Below are 19056 nucleotides of genomic sequence, written 5' to 3' on the forward strand. Positions count from 1 at the left end.
AGTTCTTCCAGTACTTTGTGTGTGTGTTGGGCTTTGGATTTCCAGCATCTGCAGACTTCCTTGTGTTCATAAAATCATTTTCGTTGGACGTTCATCTGTCTTGTGTATAGCTTTTCCATTGATTGTAATGTCCTTCTTAATACTTACTGTGAATGCCCACAAGAAAATGAATCTTGGGGTTGTATGGTGACATATAAGTACAGTTGAATTCTGATGTTTACATACACCTTAGCCAAATACATTTAAACTCAGTTTTTCACAATTACTGACATTTAATCCTAGAAAGCATTCCCCGTCTTAGGTCAGTTAGGATCTCTACTTTATTTTAAGAATGTGAAATGTCAGAATAATAGTAGAGAGAATGATTTATTTCAGTTTTTATTTCTTTCATCACATTCCCAGTGGGTTAGAAGTTTACATGCACTTTGTTAGTATTTGGTAGCATTGCCTTTAAATTGTTTAACTTGGGTCAAACATTTTGGTTAGCCTTCCACAAGCTTCTCACAATAAGTTGCTGGAATTTTGTTCCATTCCTCCAGACAGAACTGGTGTAACTGAGTCAGGTTTGTAGGCCTCCTTGCTCACACACGTTTTTTCAGTTCTGCCCACAAATTTTCTATTATAGTGGTCGCCAACCAGTTGATTGCGATCAACCGGTCAATCTTTGGAGACTTCCCCAGTAGATCCCAAGAAAAGTGAAAAATAAATACACAAATACATTATCCCTGATAAACCTTTTGATGCAAATATGTAGTAACTTCTACTTTGAAAAAGGACCACTCAACAACTTCACGCCCAAAAGGAACAACTTTATCTAGGATGGTAAAACGATATTCGCATACAGAAATTTTCACTAGGCAGAAAAGACCGGAAGGAAAACCCCGCAACCCCGGAAACAATCTCTCTTTACAAACAGTTTCCGTAGCAGGAGTATTGCTATATTACCATGATCCTAATTGGTATTAACTTATCTTTATAATGCTCACATTACACTTCTCCCCCTTTAAATTCAAACATTCCCCAAATGTACAAGAAATGGGACACAGAAAACAGTGGTGTCGTTAGTTTGCTTACCCCTGAAACTTATACTAGTGTCTCAGTAAGTTTACCAATACCAGGAAAGTTGAGGAGCTGAAATCGGGGTTGAAACATGCTGCTCAGAGGACGTGGATCGACAAGTGTTAAAGGGCTTGTCACACTGTGACTGTTTTTCACGACAGTTGGATGAATCCCTGGATGTAAGGCAAACAGCTCAGCTTGCTGTATTTGTTAGAATGGCTTTCCAGGATTTTATGACAAAGGAGGACTTCCTCACTCTTTTGCACTTAAAGGAGAGAACGAGAGGTGAGGATATTTACAATGAGTTTTTAAAAAAATGTCTGTGAAAATGACATCCTTATTTATAAACTAGTGGTAATTACTACTGATGGGGCCCCAGCAATGCGCAGTGTGTATGATGGTTTTATAGCACTGTGCCGTAATGACCCCGGTTTTCCCGACTTCCTGGATTACTACTGTGTGATTCATCAGCGGGCCTTGGCTGGGAAGGTCGTGGTCTTTTCTCATGTAATGACACTGGTGGTCAAACTGATATACTTGATTCGAGCAAAGGCACTTCAGCACCGCTTACTCAAGGCGCTATTGGATGAGCTTGATGCCGCTATGGCCTGTTTGATATGCTAGTTGCAGTGTTTTCTTGGCTGAATTAATTTGAAAGTTTGACAAAAGCATTTTATGTAATTAAAATACAGCTAGCCCAAATAAAGGGCCTCAAGTTGGAAATCTGAGCTGTTTTTTTCTCTAAATGATTTAGTAGGTCGATCTTGCCTTTCACTAAGGCCAAGGTAGGGGATCTTGGGCTTAAAAAGTTTGGTGACCACTATTCTATCAGATTGAGGTCAGGGCTTTGTGATGGCCACTCCAATACCTTGACTTTGTTGTCCTTAAGCAATTTGCCACAACTTTGGAGGTATGCTTGGGGTCACTGTCCATTTGGAAGACCCATTTGCAATCGAGCTTTAACTTCCTGGCTGATGTCGAGATGTTGCTTCGATATAGCCACATAATTTTCCTTCCTCATGATGCCATCTATTTTGTGAAGTGCACCAGTCCCTCCTGCTTCACAGTTGGGATGGTGTTCTTCGGCTTGCAAGCCTCACCCTTTTTCCTCCAAACATAACGATGGTCATTATGGCCAAACAGTTCAATTTTTGTTTTATCAGACCAGAGGACATTTCTCCAAAAAGTAAGATCTTTGCCCCCATGTGCACTTGCAAACTGTAGTCTGGCTTTTTTATGGCGGTTTTGGAGCAGTGGCTTCTTCCTTGCTGAGCAGCCTTTCGGGTTATGTCGATATAGGACTCGATTTACTATGGATATAGATACTTGTCTACCTGTTTCCTCCAGCATCTTCACAAGGTCCTTTGCTGTTGTTCTGTGATTGATTTGCACTTTTCACACCAAAGTACATTCATCTCTAGGAGACAGAATGTGTCTCCTTCCTGAGCGGTATGATGGCTATGTGGTCCCATGGTGTTTATACTTGCGTACTATTGTTTGTACAGATGAACGTGGTACCTTCAGGCGTTTGGAAATTGCTCCCAAGAATGAACCAGACTTGTAGAGGTCCACAATTTTTCCTGAGGTCTTGGCTGATTTCTTTTGATTTTGTTTGTAAATTTCTGACCCACTGGAATTGTGATATAGTCAATTAAAAGTGAAATAACCTGTCTGTAAACAATTGTTGGAAAAAATACTCATGTCATGCACAAAGTAGACGTCCTCAACGTCTTGCCAAAACTATAGTTTGCTAATGTGAAATCTGTGGAGTGGTTAAACAATGAGTTTTAATGACTTCACCCTAAGTGTTAGTAAACTTCTGACTTCAACTGTACTTTAATAATAAATTAACTTTGAACTTTTTACTCTTTTCCAAACCTGATAATCTGTGAGATGCTAATCATCATTGCTTCCCAGAACTGCAACTTGGTAACTGATTCCACTGAGGATAGTTTTGTAGTAATTGTAAAACTTTACTGAATGCTCACAAATTCTTCTCCTTCTCTGCCACTCATTAATAGGACATACATTGCCTTTTTTTAAAAAAAAGTATTCCATCCATCATCATCACAACCTATCCACTATTTTCAAAAACACTAGAGATTCTGCAGATGCTAGAAATCCAGACTAACCCACAAACAAAAAGTTAGAGGAACCATTCTTCAGGTCATTTATGGGACTGGGTCCAAAATATCCTCACTACCTCACCTGAAAACTGGAAATCTAAAATAAAAACAGAAAATGCTGGAAACACACAGGTCAAGCAGCATTTTGGAAAAATAAACTATTCACTCTCTCGTTCCAGTTGCCGATCACTTTCTTAATTCCACTCCAAGCTACTGGAGTTCTATTCTGTTCCTATACAACCCACCGTGTGGAGCAGCATGTCAATCATTGAACCCTACAGCGCAGAAACAGGCCCTTCAGCCCATCTAGTTCATGCTGAACTATTAATCTGCCTAGTCCCATTGACATGCTTCCGAAGGAGGCTCTTACGTTTCACAGCCTTCAACAAAGTACAGAACTTAAAACAGCACAACACAGGAACAACACTGCCCATGTCTGTACTGACCACAATGTCAACTTAAACTGCACATCTGTCTGCAGGTGGTTTGTATCCCTCCTCTCCTTGCCTGTTCGTGTGTTTGTTTAAATCCCTTCTTTACAATGTGGCCTAGCTAATTTAACACAGTTGCAACATGACTTTGCAACTTTTATATGCAACGCCCTGACCAATGAAGGCAGGCAGCCGTACATTTTCTATAGCACCTTTCGGTAGTTCACTTCTATGTATCAGAAGTGGACAGGTCTGTTGCAAGGTTCGTAATTCAGTAATAGTAATTCAGTTTTACCTTTCTTCTCAAATGTTATCTGACATAAAAATACATTGGAGCAGAATTAGGCTGTTGGGCCCATGGAGTCTGCTCCACATTTTTTTCTGACTTATTTTCCTACTCAACCCCATTCTCCTGCCTTCTGCCCATAACCTTCAATGCCCTTACTAATCAAAAACCTATCAGCCTCAGCTTTAAATATACTCAATGACCTGGCCACAGATTCATCACACTCTGGCTAAAGAAATTCCTCCTCAACTCTGTTCCAAAGGGATATACTTGTAATCTGAGGCTGTGCCCTCGGGTCCTAGACTCTCCCACTACGAGAAACCTCTCTCTACATCCACTCTATCTAGGCCTTTCAATACTCAATAGGTTTCAACAAAGTGCAGGCATCAAGGAGAAAGAAACTGGACATGCCACGTGTTTCCAAAAATTTGTTTATTCCTCAGTACCTTGTTTGTCACCCTGTCCACAGAGGTCAGTATCACCAATAAGTCTTAGAAGTTCTGAATCAATGAGGTAGGAGCTGCTTGATACACCAGGTATGACATCTAGACTCAGGTCTTACCTGCAGCATGTGAGAAACATCGAATAGCGAGCAGTGTTGGCGGGTGTGCAAGTGTGAACTAATATGACTGTCCTTGTACTGCACAGGCATACTCCATCCTGCAAACTCCACCATCCGTGCACCTTCACTTTGATGGAACTCGAACAGTGCTGTCTTCTTCAGAGATTCCTGAGTAGAGAGACACACACACACACACACAAAGAGGTTCATGAACGGAAGCTCAAGGACATTGTTACTGAAGAATCAGAGATGCTTTCCCCTCTTCCTACTAAAACACAATACCAGTTCCCTGTTCCTGATGGGCAGCTCTCTCACCCTCTAGTGGTCGCCAACCCGTCAATCGCAATCGACTGGTCGATCTTTGAGACTTGCCCAGTAGATCCAAAGAAAAATAAATACACAAATACTGTTGAGAGATTGTTTCCGGGTTGCAGGGTTTTAGTTCCGTTCTTTCTGCCCAGTGTGCATGCGTGTAACTAATCGATTTGGAGTCGATCTTGCCTTTCACTGAGGCCGAGGTAGGGGATCTTGGGCTTAGGGGATTGATGACCACTACTCTACAAGATGAATACATTTTTGTCCTTTTATGAGTGCTAGGATGGGGACGCAAGAGAGAAATATATATATTCCTCATCTTTGTTTAACATCATCATCCTCATTTTTGTTTGAACATTTAGAATCATAGAGAACTACAACACAGAAGTAGACCCTTGGGCCCATCTAGTTTTTGCCAAACTATTATTCTGTCTAGTCCCATTGACCTGCACCCAGACCATAGCCCTCCATACCCCTCCCATCAATGTAGTTTCCAAACTTTTCTTAATTGTTGAACTCGAACCTATATCCATCAATTTCATTAGCATCTCATTCCATACTCACCACTCTCCATGTGAACAAGATCCCCCTCATGTTCCCCTTAACACACTTCATCTTTCACCCTTAACCCATAAGCTCTAGTTCTAGTCTCACCCAACCTCACTTGGAAAAAGCCAGCTTCCACTTATCCTATCTATACTCCTCAATTTTGTATACTTCTATCAAATCTCACCCCCACCCCCCCCCCCCCCATTCTCCTACACTCTAGGGAATAAAGTCCTAACCTATTCAACCTTTCCCTATAACTCCGGTATAGCACAGATACACCTTCACATATTAGGTATAGAATCGAAATGTAGACATCAAAGAAGAAGAAACCAAAGAGGTACAAGCAACTTTCACATGGTCTCCACTCTGTATCTAGAGGGTGCCTGGCATTAATTGTACACAAGATAGATATCTCAACCCTTGATAATTCTTCCCTTTGTTATGGACAATGACAAGGGTAAACAGGTCTAACTGCAGGAAAAGGTTCAAATTTATCTGCAGCTTTCAAAAGGTGGATTGGTAATCACATCAAAGAGGAAAGATTTCAGTATGGCAGAATAGGATGTTTGGACTACGTACACAACACTGGAAGAACTCAGCAGGTCAGGCAGCATCCGTGAGAAAAGAGTAGCCAACGTTTTGGGCCAAGACCCTTCATCAGAAATGGGGGGGGAAGACAGGGCCGAAGCCCAGTAATAGAGATAGGGGAGGGAGTAGGGCCTAGAGGCGCAGGGTGGAAAACCAATCAGAGGAAAGATAAAGGGGGGAGGGGGAGGGGATAAGCATGAAAGAACTGTAGAGATAAAGAAGCAGAAAGTTGAAAGAGGAGAGAGGCAGAGAGGGACCTGGGATAGGGGAAGGGGGAGGGGGAGGGAATTACTGGAAATTGGAGAATTCAATGTTCATACCACCAGGCTGGAGGCTACCCAGACGGTAGATGAGGTGTTGCCCCTCCAACCTGAGTTTAGCCTCATCATGGCAGTAGAGGAGGCCATGTATGGACATATCCATCGTTTGTAGATGGGAATGAGAGGCAGAGTTGAAGTGGGTGGCAACCGGGAGGTCCTGTCTATTGTGACGGACGTAGGTGCTCGACGAAGCGGTCCCCCAATCTGCGTCGGGTCTTGCCGATGTAGAGGAGGCCGCACCGGGAGCACCGGATGCAATAGACAACTCCAGCAGACTCGCAGGTGAAGTGTTGCCTCATCTGGAAGGACTGTCTGGGGCCCGGAATGGTGGTAAGGGGGGAGGTGTGGGGACAGGTGTAGCATTTGCGCTTACAGGGATAAGTGCCGGGTGGGAGTTCTGTGGGGAGGGACGTGTGGACCAGGTAGTCGCGGAGGGAACGATCCCTGCGAAAAGCTGAGAGGGGCAGGGAGGGAAAGATGTACTTGGTGGTGGGGTCCTGTTGAAGGTGGCGGAAGTTGCAGAGGATAATGTGTTGGATCCGGAGGCTGGTGGGGTGGTAGATGAGGACAAAGGGAACCCTGTCCCTGTTGTGGTGATGGGAGGATGGGTTAAGGGCTGAAGTGCGGGAAGTGGAGGAGATGCGGGTGAGGGCATCTTTGATGACGCCAAAAGGGAAACCACGATCCTGAAAGAAAAAGGACATTTGAGAAGTCCTGCAATGGAAAGCCTCATCCTGGGAGCAGATGCGGCAGAGACGGAGGAACTGGGAATAGGGAATGGCATTTTTGCATTGGGCAGGGTGGGAAGAGGTATAGTCAAGATAGTTATGCGAGTGTTACGAATGTGCCACAACTCTGAGGGGCCGAAGGGTACAAAGTAGCCCCCTCCTTTTTGAGAATCAGAAGATCGCTATTAATTCAGGTCTGGGACCCAGGAAATGAGAGAGAGACACGCAGAATCCACAAGGGTTTGGAATGTGTCCTGGCCCCCAGAAAGGCAGAACCATTGAAAACGGCCATTGTCTCTTGGAGACGGAATTGTGTATTGAGTACTGTACTATTCATTGAAGCCCTCAGGGAATGACCAGAGTGGGCTGGTTGAGGGATTGCATCATCCCAACCTGATTGACATCTGAGACCCCGTGAGTAAGGATAAAAGAGGGTCTGGGGAACAACCCCTTTAGACGCACCAGGAGAAACGTTAGAGATCCCATGACAGCGTTTAATAGTGACAGCCAGTGGGGCTCGCGTGCGTCCATTTCCCTCGCCTGGGAATTGGCGGGTTACCACGGAAGAACGGCTTATCTAAAGAAGAGGACACCAACGAAATTTCGAAGGATTGACATCATAAAAAGGAAAAGCTGGCAAGTTTCAAAAATCTCTCTCTTGACTCCAACCAAAGGCTGCAGCCTGCATGAACTGAATGACTTTTATATTTCCATCGGACAATACATTATCCCCTAGACAACAATAGAGCTATTTCTTATTGATTATTATTATACCCGCACTTTTAGATTTAGTATTGATGACGTATATTATCTGTATGTTTGCATTGATATTATTTTTGTGTATTTTAACCAATAAATACTTTTAAAAATAGTACCATCAGACTTCAACGGACCTCTCTATCTTTGCTGGCAAGTGACCCAGTTACGGGGTTTGTAATAGGAGTCAGTGGGTTTGTAGAAGATGTCAGTGGATAGTCTGTCTCCAGAGATGGAGACCGAGAGATCAAGAAAGGGGAGAGAAGTGTCCGAGATGGAGCAAGTGAATTTAAGGGCTGGGTGAAAGTTAGAGGCAAAGTTGATAAAATTGACGAGCCCAGCATGGGTGCAGGAAGCAGCACCAATATAGTCGTCAATGTAGTAGAGGAAAAGTTGGGGAGTGGTGCAGTATAGATTTGGAGCATAGACTGTTCCACATAACCTACAAAGAGGCAGGCATAGCTGGAGCCCATGCGAGTGCCCATGGCTACGCCCTTGATCTGGAGAAAGTGGGAAGAACCAAAGGAGAAGTTATTGAGAGTTAGAACAAGCTCCGCCAACCGGAGAAGTGTGGTGGTGCTGGGGAACTGGTGGGGTCTGTTATCCAAAAAGTAGCAGAGGGCTTTGAAGCCTTCTTGATGGGGGATGGAGGTGTATAAGGATTGAACATCCATGGTAAAAATGAAGCGGTCGGGGGCAGGGAATTGGAAGTTATTGAAGAGGTGAAGGGCATGGGATGTATCCTGGATGTAGGTGGGGAGAGACTGAACTATGGGGGATAAAATGGAGTCCAGGTAGGCAGACACAAGTTCGGTGGGGCAGGAGCAGACCGAAACTATGGGTCTGCCGGGACAGTCAGGCTTGTGGATCTTGGGGAAGAGGTAAAACCAAGCTGTGCGGGGTGTGGGAATTATGAGTTTTTTAGCTGAGGGAGGAAAGTGTCCGGAGTTGATGAGGATGGAGATGGTGCGGGAGACAGTGGATTGATGTTTTTTGGTGGGGTCCTGTGGCAGGGGTAAGTACGAGGTGGTGTCGGAGAGCTGCCGTTTGGCCTCAGTGAGGTAGAGGTCCATCCGCCAGACTACTACGGCACCACCTTAGTCTGCAGGTTTGATGGTGAGGTTAGGGTTAGTGCGGAGAGAGCGGAGAACAGTGAGTTCAGAGGGAGTGAGGTTAGAATAGGAGAGAGGGGTGGTGAAGTTGAGCCCAGCGAGGATGTTTGGACATTTCCTTCAAAGAGTCAAAAACACAAATGGCCAAATATTTTCATTCTGGGCTGTAAATTCTGTTATCTTTAATATAAACAACATACATAAAATACCCCTGCAAAGGTACTGTCTGTTTGCACACAATGTCTGGGCTTTCCTGGATCTGCCAATACCATTCAGGAGAAATGGAGCAAGAGTGGAGTCCATCTCAAGAAAATCCATTCTAAATATTCTAACGACCGTAAACTCACATAACCATGAAGAAGAAAGAATGGGATCTCTAAATGTCTTCAATCCCTTAAACAAGATTCCTGATTCCAAAGGAATATTTCTTCCTAATACTCCTAATATTATAAAGCATGGTTATGTTGAACAGCTGAGAGCTTATGAATGAAGTGACACTGTCATTGACAAATTACAAAAATAATCTAGTATTTTGGGGGTTTTTTTTAAAGATGGTGAAAGGTTGAAAGGTGTTGGTGTTCAGAAGGATCTGGACATCCTTATGTGAACCATTGAAAGCTAATATGTTCAGCAAACAGTTAAAAAGGCAAAGATAATTTGAGTATAGATGTCTTGTTTTAGTTACATAGGGCCCCAATGCAGCTTCAGTCTTTCACCATTTAAAAATCTCAATGATTAAAAAGTGTTGAACTTGGTAACTAATCTCCCTCATTTACAAAGTGTTATGATGGCTCAGCACTGCAACCCCTGATAAGCAGATCGCTTTACAACACTGCATTAACCAAAGGACGCAACTGTAACCAAGTGAGAATTGTGGGTAGCCCTCCAGATTCCAAAGGTCAGTCTTGTCCCGTTCCTGAGGCATAAGCACAAAATCTTGAATGCTGAGGGAAATAATAAACTGAAGCCGCCTGCCTCTGAATTTTAAAACTCCAATAATTTTACCTTAGGGCCCTGGTAATAGTTTTTTCCACATTTAACATCAGAACACCTTACCCAATCATTCTCATGTTTGTGCTCCTGCAAATTTGCTGCCAAATTTTCAATATTTATGCACCAATTATTCAGTTAAATAAGAACAAGAGTAGGCCATAAATGCCTGCAAGGAAACTAATCTTGAGGTAGTACATGGTTCTACTGTACTTTCAGCTCCATATTGAATAAGATTAATGGCTGGGCTGAACTGATCTTGGTCTCCTCTCACTCGCCTGCCTAATTAACACAATCTTTGTAACCCCTGTGTGATCCCAGTATAAGCCTTCAATGTACTTGAATACAGTACTGAGCCTCATCTTTTTGGGGTGGAGAATTTAAAGATTCACTAACTGCTGGACAAAGAAAGTGTTTCTGGCTGTCCTGAATGGTAAACGCTTCGGTTTGAGGCCATGATCCCAGTCAGGTAAAGCATCAGCTGTACATCTGCTCAGTTAAACTCTGGAGTAAATTTGTAAAAGCCAGTTAGTTTCTCCTCATACAGCAACCCCACTAACCTAGGAAGCAATCTGATAATCCTTCTGTAAATTCCCAATATTTCATATGTAGTTGCACTGGGACCCTATATAAATAAAACGAGACAGCTAAATGAACTCTTAAATCCTCTTTGCCTTTCTAGCTGCTCACACGTGAACTTTAAGTGGTGTACACAAGGATGTCCGGTTCCTACTGAACACCAACATCGTTCACCATTTAAAAACAAATATTCTGCCTACTTTATTTTTAAACCAAGTGGACAACCACATTCATGAGGAAATCTGCAGATGCTGGAAATTCAAACAACACACACAAAATGCTGGTGCAACACAGCAGGCCAGGCAGCATCTATAAGGAGAAGTACTGTCGACGTTTCGGGCCGAGACCCTTCGTCAGGACAACCACATTCTTCCACGTTACATTTTATCTATGATATATTTGCTTATTCACTTACCTATGAATCCCGTGATCTTTTCACTTGCTCACAGACAAGACTGCTACCCTGTTTTATATCAACAATTTGGATATATCATACTTGATCACACATCCAAAATGGGGAATAGCTGCGATCTGGAATCATTTCCTGTAATTCTATGTTCTAAAAACTTGGGCATCATGTTACAGCTGTACAAGACATTGCAGAGACTACACTTGGAGTACTGGGTGCAGTTCTGAATACTACGTTTGAGGAAGAATCTGATTAAAGAGGGTGCAGAAAAGATTCAGAAGAACGTTGCCTGAAATGGAGGTATTGGACTGCAAAGATAAGTTGGATAGACTGGGCTTTTTCTCCCCCCCCCCCAGATTGAAGGAGGCTGAGAGGAGACCTTAAGGTTTAAAGTGAGGGTATAGATAAGGTGAATGGGCAGAGTCTTTTTCCCAAGTGGGGAAATCTAATCCAGAGGTATAGGTTTAAGGTGCGAGGGAAAACGTTTAAAGGGGGCCTCAGGGGCAAGTTTTTTTTAAACTTCATGGTGGGTATATGGAACACACTGTCAGAGGAAGCTGTAGAAGTGGGCATAATCATAAAATGGATAGGAAAGGTTTAGAGGGATATCGACCAAATGCAGGCCTATGGGGCTGGCTCAAGTGGGAATTTCAGTCAGCATGGACAGGCTGGGCTGAACAGCCTGTTTACATGTCACATGACTCTATAATACTCCACTTGCCACAGGTTCTCAACCAAAAATTTGTCTGGATATTTGTACCAATCTTCAGTCCCTGAGAGTACAGTACACCCAATATTGTGCATTTGTGATTGTTTCATGAGGCAACTTATCATCTGAAGATTAGAGTCAGAGTAAATCAGCTTGGAAGCATTCCCTATAGGCCACATCTTTCAAGCCTATCAAGCTCGAACCCTGTGCCCACATAACGCTCTAAACTTCTCCTATCCAAATACCTTTTAAGAATTACTATTGCACCTAGCTCAACTACTTCCTCAGGCAACTCAATCCACAAACACACCACCCTCTGAGAGAAGTTGTCTCTCAAGTTCCTTTTAAACCTTCCCCCCCCCCATGCCATTTAGTTTTGGTTCCTCTTCCCAGTGAAAAAGACGCTGTGCATTCATCCTATCTATGCCCCTAATGATATTATGCACCTCTAAGGTCACCAACCCTCAATCGCCTACGTTACTAGGAATGAAGTCTTAGCCTACCCACCCTTTCGGTAACTCAGTCCCTCACATTCTGACAGCACTTCTTTGCACCCTTTCCAGTTTAATGTTATTTTTCCTACAATAGAGTGACCAAAACTATCCACAAATCACCAAGTGCAGTTTTATGAACATCTCCTACAACTGCAACATAACCTCCGAACTCCTGTACACAAAGCTTTGACTGCGAAAGCAGCATGCAAAATACTTTCTTCACCACACTCTGTACCTCTAATGCCACTTACAATGAGCTACACGTGTACTCCTCAATCCCGTTGTTTTACAACACTCACCAGGGCCCAGACCCCACTAAATCCTTCCTCTCCACATAGCTTTTAAATTTGTTGTTGTACCCATTTCAACCATTTCCCAGGCAGTTTGTTCCACATCTGCACTGCCCTCTTTGTGAAGAAGGCACCCTCAGGCCTCTTATGTATTATCAAAAATAATTTTTCCATGACTAAAATGATCCCATTTCTGTCTAACAACTTAAAGGCATGAAGTTTCCCAGTTTATTCACGTGTATGTTTTTCCATTCTAAAACACAGGCGTAAGCAGCTCTTAACTACAATTATTACCTCACCTTTCACTTTATTTAATATTGAGACCCATATTGATAAGGTTTCATAAACTGAACAGAGAGGGAGAGTTAACCGTTGTAAATGATTAAAGATCCGTGGCTGATAGTGAGAGAAACTTACTGTGTGGTAGATATCACTTTCTGACTGTAGTACAGAGGAATCCTACACTTCCAAAAATAAAAGTATCCTCTTTTGAAAATACACTTACATGAATTTCACATGGAGGCTTTCCCACCCACCATCATTTGCTAACTCACTGACTACAGTTTTGCCATGCCAAACATACACAGACCTCGTGGTGAGCTACACACACACACACACAATGCTGGAGGAACTCAGCAGGTCAGGCAGCCTCTATGGAGAACAAACAGTCAATATTTCAGGCCAACCCTTCATCAGAACTGGACATGCACCTCTGCTCCATCTGCCAAAAGCAGAACTTCCCGGCCACAATGAGGCCACCCTCAGGGTGTAGGAGCAACACCTTGTATTCCATCTAGGTAGCCTCCAATCTGATGGCATGAATATTGACTTCTCTTTTTGGTAAAAAAAAAATCCATTCCCCTCCCCTCTTCTTCTATTCCTCACACTGGCCTCTTAACTCTTCTCACCTGCCTATCACCTCCCTGGGTCCCCTCCTCCTTCTATTTCTCCTTAGAGTCCACTCTCCTATCAGATTTGTTCATCTTTAGCCTTTATCTTTCCCACTACCTGGCTTCACCTACCACCTTCTGGCTATCCTCCTTCACCTACCCCCACCTTCTAATTCTGCCACTTCCCCATTCCTTTCCAGTCCTGAAGAATGGTCTCAACCCCAAAATGTTGACTGTTTGTTCATATCCCTGGATGCTGCCTGTCTTGCTAAGTTCCTCCAGCATTTTGTGTGTGTTGCTTTGGACATGAAGCCAGATTGAGAGGAAGGAGTAGAAAGTGACAGGTGATGGGGAAGGTGGGTGAGTGGGGGAGAGCAGATGAGGTGAGAAGCAGGGAGGTGATAGGTCAAAGAGGTGAAGGGCTGAAGAAGGAATCGGATAGGTTAAGAGTAGACCATGGGAGAAATGAAGGGAGGTGGGGAGCAGAGAAGGGGTAAGAGGGAGCAAGAATGGGGAATGGAAAAAGAGAGAAGGGCCAAGGGGGAGAAACTACTAGAGCTTAGAGACATTGATGTCATGCCATCAAGGTAGAGAAAGTTTAATCCTTACATGGTTGTGAGAGGACACGAAATAGAATCAACCGATTCCAAAAATAGTAAGAGCTGTAATATCTGTCTGTAAATTTTCCCTTACAAAGGGAAGTACACCATTGTTGCAGTCCCTCCATCTCATGTATCTTCATTACTTGATGTCAGGGTAAGGAATATGCACACTTTCAATCAGGTATGATCAAAATAAACTACTTTTCCAGGCCTGGTATGGAGTTATAATCATCTCTACCTAATCAATCTAATGTATTGCCCATTGACAATAGCTGATCATACACATGGTCAATCCAACCATGTCTGCTTCCCACAACACTTGAAAGGGAGGGAATGAGTGGGATTAGATTTAAAAACCCCAAAATATTCCAGAATTATTTGCTTCACTAGTTCTAGTAATGGTAGTGTGGAAGTTGAAACAAAGCAAGGGTTAAGATGATATCCAGGCAAGGATATGGTGTGCAGTCACTCCAAGTAAGAAACATCTTTGAAGAGCTTAGCTTCCCTTTGTGCAGCATAGGGCTGGAGCCATCTGCCATACAGGATGGCAGGTTTCTAGGGTGACACTTGCTATTGGTCAATTACTTTACTAATTCTGAAGTATTAGTGGTGTTTTATGTGGAGATTCTATTGGCTATTAATACCCCTATTACTGTGGTGTGTGTTTGATCATCAAATAAGGAATCTGACATCCACAAGGTAACCAGCTGGTCAATATCTGTATCCAACTAGTGAACCTCTGTATAAAAATTGCATGTCTTTGTTCAAGTTTCAGAACAGTTTGGTGATGAGGCCATGCTGTTCTTGTGCAGAAGTAAATAAAGTGTGATTGAGGAACAAGAGGAAGTTGTCAGAGTCCAGTTGATCAGTGACAACAGTTCAATCTTAGCTTAAGGTGCAAGTTCGCTTTATTATTTTTAGTTAATTCTCATTAGGGACACTGGTATTGCTCCTGATGTGTTCTCATGTTTCAAAAGGTTGTGGTGTTCAACAGGATATACACCAGAGTTCATGCAACAAGTGTAATACAGGGCATTCCCAGGTAATGAATGAGTTGTTTCATCAATGTCCTTTAAGTCAATTTTATCAGAAAACACATAAAGATTACTTGATTCAGTACCCATATTTCCACAGCACTGCAATGAATGGAAGTGACAGCATGTGACATTCATACAAAGAAAAAAGTTTTGAATTTATGATTGGAGCTCACTCATAGGTAGAAATGTTCCTAAATTGGGTATTCTTAACCTGGGGACAGCCTGTAGAAGGATCATGGGGGAACTTTAAACCTAACATAGGGTGAGAAGGTCTCACTTACAAAGAGTGTGAAGAAAACATTCACGAAAGATTTCTTGATCAAAAAAAGGAACATGCTACTTTTGAAAGGGTATATGTTTTACAAATAGTCAAGAATGTTTGAGGTACGTAACTGGGAAAATGTACAAGGCAGACCTGTGGATGAAACTTAGATTTTTCAAAATTATTTGATAAAGTAGAAAATTAAAACTTCATTAAAACTTATACAGTTTGAAGTTTGGTTAACAGGAAACAGAAATAAGTAAGTTACTTTTGGGCTGGTCTCACCTATTCTCAATTGATCCAGATGGAAGTATTGAATGCAAAGTGTCCAAAGTTGTTTATGGTACACATATGCCTTGGGGTTGGAGGTGGGGCTCAACGAATCAAAGGAACATTTACAATACATTGTCAGATTGCTAATTTTCAAGTTGTAAATGTATAACTTGGAAGTTTATCATAGGTACTTACTTCCAGAGGAGAAAAGGTCTTTTCATTTAAAATACAATGTATGATACAAGGTGTGCTGGTCTTTGCATTTTGGGGCATAACCTATGGAAAGCCAACATTCAGGGGGTGCAAGCACAAAGGAGGCAATTGTATAACAGCATATATTATAGAAATATTATTTATCAGTGTTAATGGCCTCAAATAAAGAGATCTCCTTCCTGCCTCAGAAAATATGAAAATATATTAGACTGTCCTGAAATAAGGGGACTTCCTAGAAGAAAAAAAATTAAGTAGACCAAATACTACTCAGAGTTTTCAACTGACAGGTGATTGTACTGAAGAAAACTCTTCAACAGCTTGCCAATACAGTGGATGATTCCTCTGGCTACACAGTCTAGAACCACTATTACAGATAAAGAGTTGGCCAAACAGGACTGTGATGTGGAGAAATGTATTCACCCAAAAGGCTGAGAGCCTTTGAAATTCTGTATTGCAGATGGCTGTGGATACTTCCGTTGTTAGGTATAGGAAACAAACGTTAATCAAATTAAGAGATAAATGAAGGAGAGCAGAGGAACATGAATTTAGAACAACCTTTAACCAATTAGATACAGCAGGCATGAAGAAGGAAATTTCTTGCTTTGGTTCATTTACATTATCATCACACACACATCATTCAGACAAAGGATGCTGATTTTCTTCATTGAAGAATATTACTGAAGTAGCTGGACATTTAAGGTAGCCCAGCAATTTCGTGAACACTTTGTAAAACAAAAACATGATTCAAATTCAAGAATGACATCTGAATCCGTTCCTTGTTCTTAGTGCAGTAATAAAGCACTGTACGAAAGTACTCAGTCAGGTTATAAGACAAAGGAGGGGGCAGAATTGGCCTACCATTCCACCATGGCTGATTTATTACCTCCCTCAAACCTATTCTCCTGCCCTGTCCCCATAAATTGGATGACTTCACTAACCAAAAACCCATATACCCAATGACTTGACCTTCACAATTGTCTGTGGCAATGAATTCTACAGATTCATCACCCTCTGGCAAAAAATCATCCCTCCTCATCTCTGTTGTAAAGGGACATACGTTCTTGCATTCTGAGGCTGTGCCTCTGATCCTAGGAGTCCGAAAACAGACCAGCCAACATTTAGTGAATTGCCTAAATGGACCTTCACACTGATCAGGGTTACTAATTACAGCAAAGGAGTTTATTAGGCTCAATGTTCCCCATGCCAAGTTTACAGCTTATTGCCAAAAGAGCAAAATTGTAAAGTTTCACGCAGCAGAGCATCTACACCAAAGACGGCAACCTCGTGCTTAACAAGTCAAAATCACAGCCTTCCACCTGGATCAATGTGGATAAAGTTCCAATGCTTACCACTAACCACACACTGTTCAAAAGTTCCTGACATTCCCCCGATGCCTTAATTGGTCACAAAGAAATACAAAGGATTAAGAGTGAATGGTTGACCAAGCTGATGAGGAATAGAAATAGATGTGGATCTGCACAACTTGACATCTTGGACAACACCTGTCATAATCGCTGCAAGTTGGCAATGAACAAAAAATACTTTAATAAAAATTCCCATTGATCCGAATTTGGGAATGACAGGATTGGATGGTTCATGTCACAGTTGATAAGCAAGGAAATTCTACACAAGTACTAAGAGATATATTATTCAGATAGCAAGTTATCTAGCAAAACAATATCTAATCTCCTCCATTTTATAACATTGCAGTTAACAAAGCTGCACAGTAATCAATGTTTCTGATATAATAAATAAGAACAAAGCTCAAGTACCATGGACTTGTCCCTTGTCGTTTTCTTGCACTGATCGTGTTTTTCGGATTGTTTTGCCCTCCCATCATTGTCTTGTATAATTTATATTGTGTTTTCTGCACCTACATAGCCGTGATGCTTCTGCAAGTTTTTCATGGTACCTGTATCCATATATCATACACACGATAATAAACCCAACTTAACTTGAGATTACTATTTCATAAGGGTAGAAACAAAATTAGGCAATTCAGCTCATTGAATCTGCTCCACCGCTCCATCATGGCTGATTTATTATCCCTCTCAAACCATTCTCCTGCCTTCTCCTCACAATATATTACTAATCTAGAACGTATCGACCTCTGCCTTAAGTATTCCCAGTGCCTAGGTCAATGAATTCCACAGATTCACCACCCTCTGGCTAAATAAGTTTCTCCTCATCCCTGTTCTAAAAGGATGACCTTCTATTTCGAGGCTGTGCCCTCTGGTCCTAGACTCTCCCTCTATAGGAAACATCCTCTCCACATTCTCTCTATCTAGGCCTCAATGAGATCTCCCTCTTTCTTTTAAACTCCAGCGAGTAGAGGCCCATAGCCACTACACGCGCCTTCAGAAATTAACCCTTTCATTTCCGGGATCATCCTCATAAACCTCCTCTGGACCTTGAACACTCACTACTCCTTCACCTTTGTTAACTGAGGACGAGAGTGCAGTATTGCTTCCTCTCATTTAAACTCACCATTTTTGCATATAGGTTCACTGTTTTAATAATTTGCTTTTCTTCAAAGATGAAGTTACATTCAAAGGCAGGGGACATTATAAATGAAAAGTTTTAATCACCCCTTTACCTCCGTCTCCAAGCCTCACTCTGTCAATTTACTGAATCTTGCACTATCAATAGCTAGGCAATGCGTGGGCCCATGGGTCAGAAAACATGTTAATCGGGTTACAACTTCTCAATACAATAACAACCCTTAAAAGATAATGTTATGCCTTTGAACTGATAATGCACATCAAAAAATCTCATTTTACTCCCCACAACAAACAGTGAATGCAGTTCTAACTTCCTGAACTGGAAATATTCCCTATTAAGCATGACCCCAGGAGTTGTACAATACTCCCTCCTACTTTGACAACACTCGTGTTAACTAATGCAATACCTTTTCCCCACCATACCAAATCCTGCCAATTGCTCCCAGCCCAGAAACCTCAGGCCCCAGATTCACTCATTACCGTTCCGCCGTGGCTGTAGCTCCGATACAGACGGAGCGCGAACCTCAGCCGAGCTCTGACTCCCAACATATTCCCTACTCCGAGAACAAGTACAGTGTATCAACACTCGTTCTCTCCACTGTCGCGTCTTCAACAAACTGAGCGTGTATTCACTCAGCTGATGAGTCATCTGGTCATTGTAGTCCCGACCTTTCGGGATTCCGCTCTCCGACCAACAAAAACTACAAGTCCCATAACGCACTTCGAACAAGCTCATTTAAGCACTAACCTTGCAGTTTCTAGACGTTCAGGTGATCTGGAGAATAGTTTCAAAGGAAAGTTATTTACCATCACTATCTCATCTCAAAGTTCAAAGTAAGTTTATTATCAAAATAAATATGCAGTACTGAGATTCATTTTCCTGCGGACATTCACAGGAAATACAAAAAAAAACAACAAAAAACAAACAAAATAATAATAATAATAATAAATAAATAAGCAATAAATATTGAAAAC

At 42.2% G+C, this 19056-nt stretch overlaps 1 protein-coding gene across 1 annotated transcript in view; it reads right to left on the bottom strand.

Moving 5' to 3' along the window:
* Positions 1 to 18767, bottom strand: part of amt (aminomethyltransferase) — a 58303-nt gene extending 39536 nt beyond the window's left edge. The window contains exons 1-2 of the mRNA XM_073072518.1: positions 18562 to 18767; positions 4465 to 4632 (exon numbers count right to left, since the gene is read on the bottom strand). Coding sequence (XP_072928619.1) covers positions 4465 to 4632; positions 18562 to 18630 — 237 coding nt within the window. The 5' untranslated portion in view covers positions 18631 to 18767. The remainder of the gene's footprint in view (positions 1 to 4464; positions 4633 to 18561) is intronic.
* Positions 18768 to 19056: the final 289 nt, after the last annotated feature.

Source organism: Hemitrygon akajei, chromosome 19, assembly GCF_048418815.1.
Source record: "Hemitrygon akajei chromosome 19, sHemAka1.3, whole genome shotgun sequence".
NCBI classification, from domain to species: Eukaryota; Metazoa; Chordata; class Chondrichthyes; order Myliobatiformes; family Dasyatidae; genus Hemitrygon; species Hemitrygon akajei.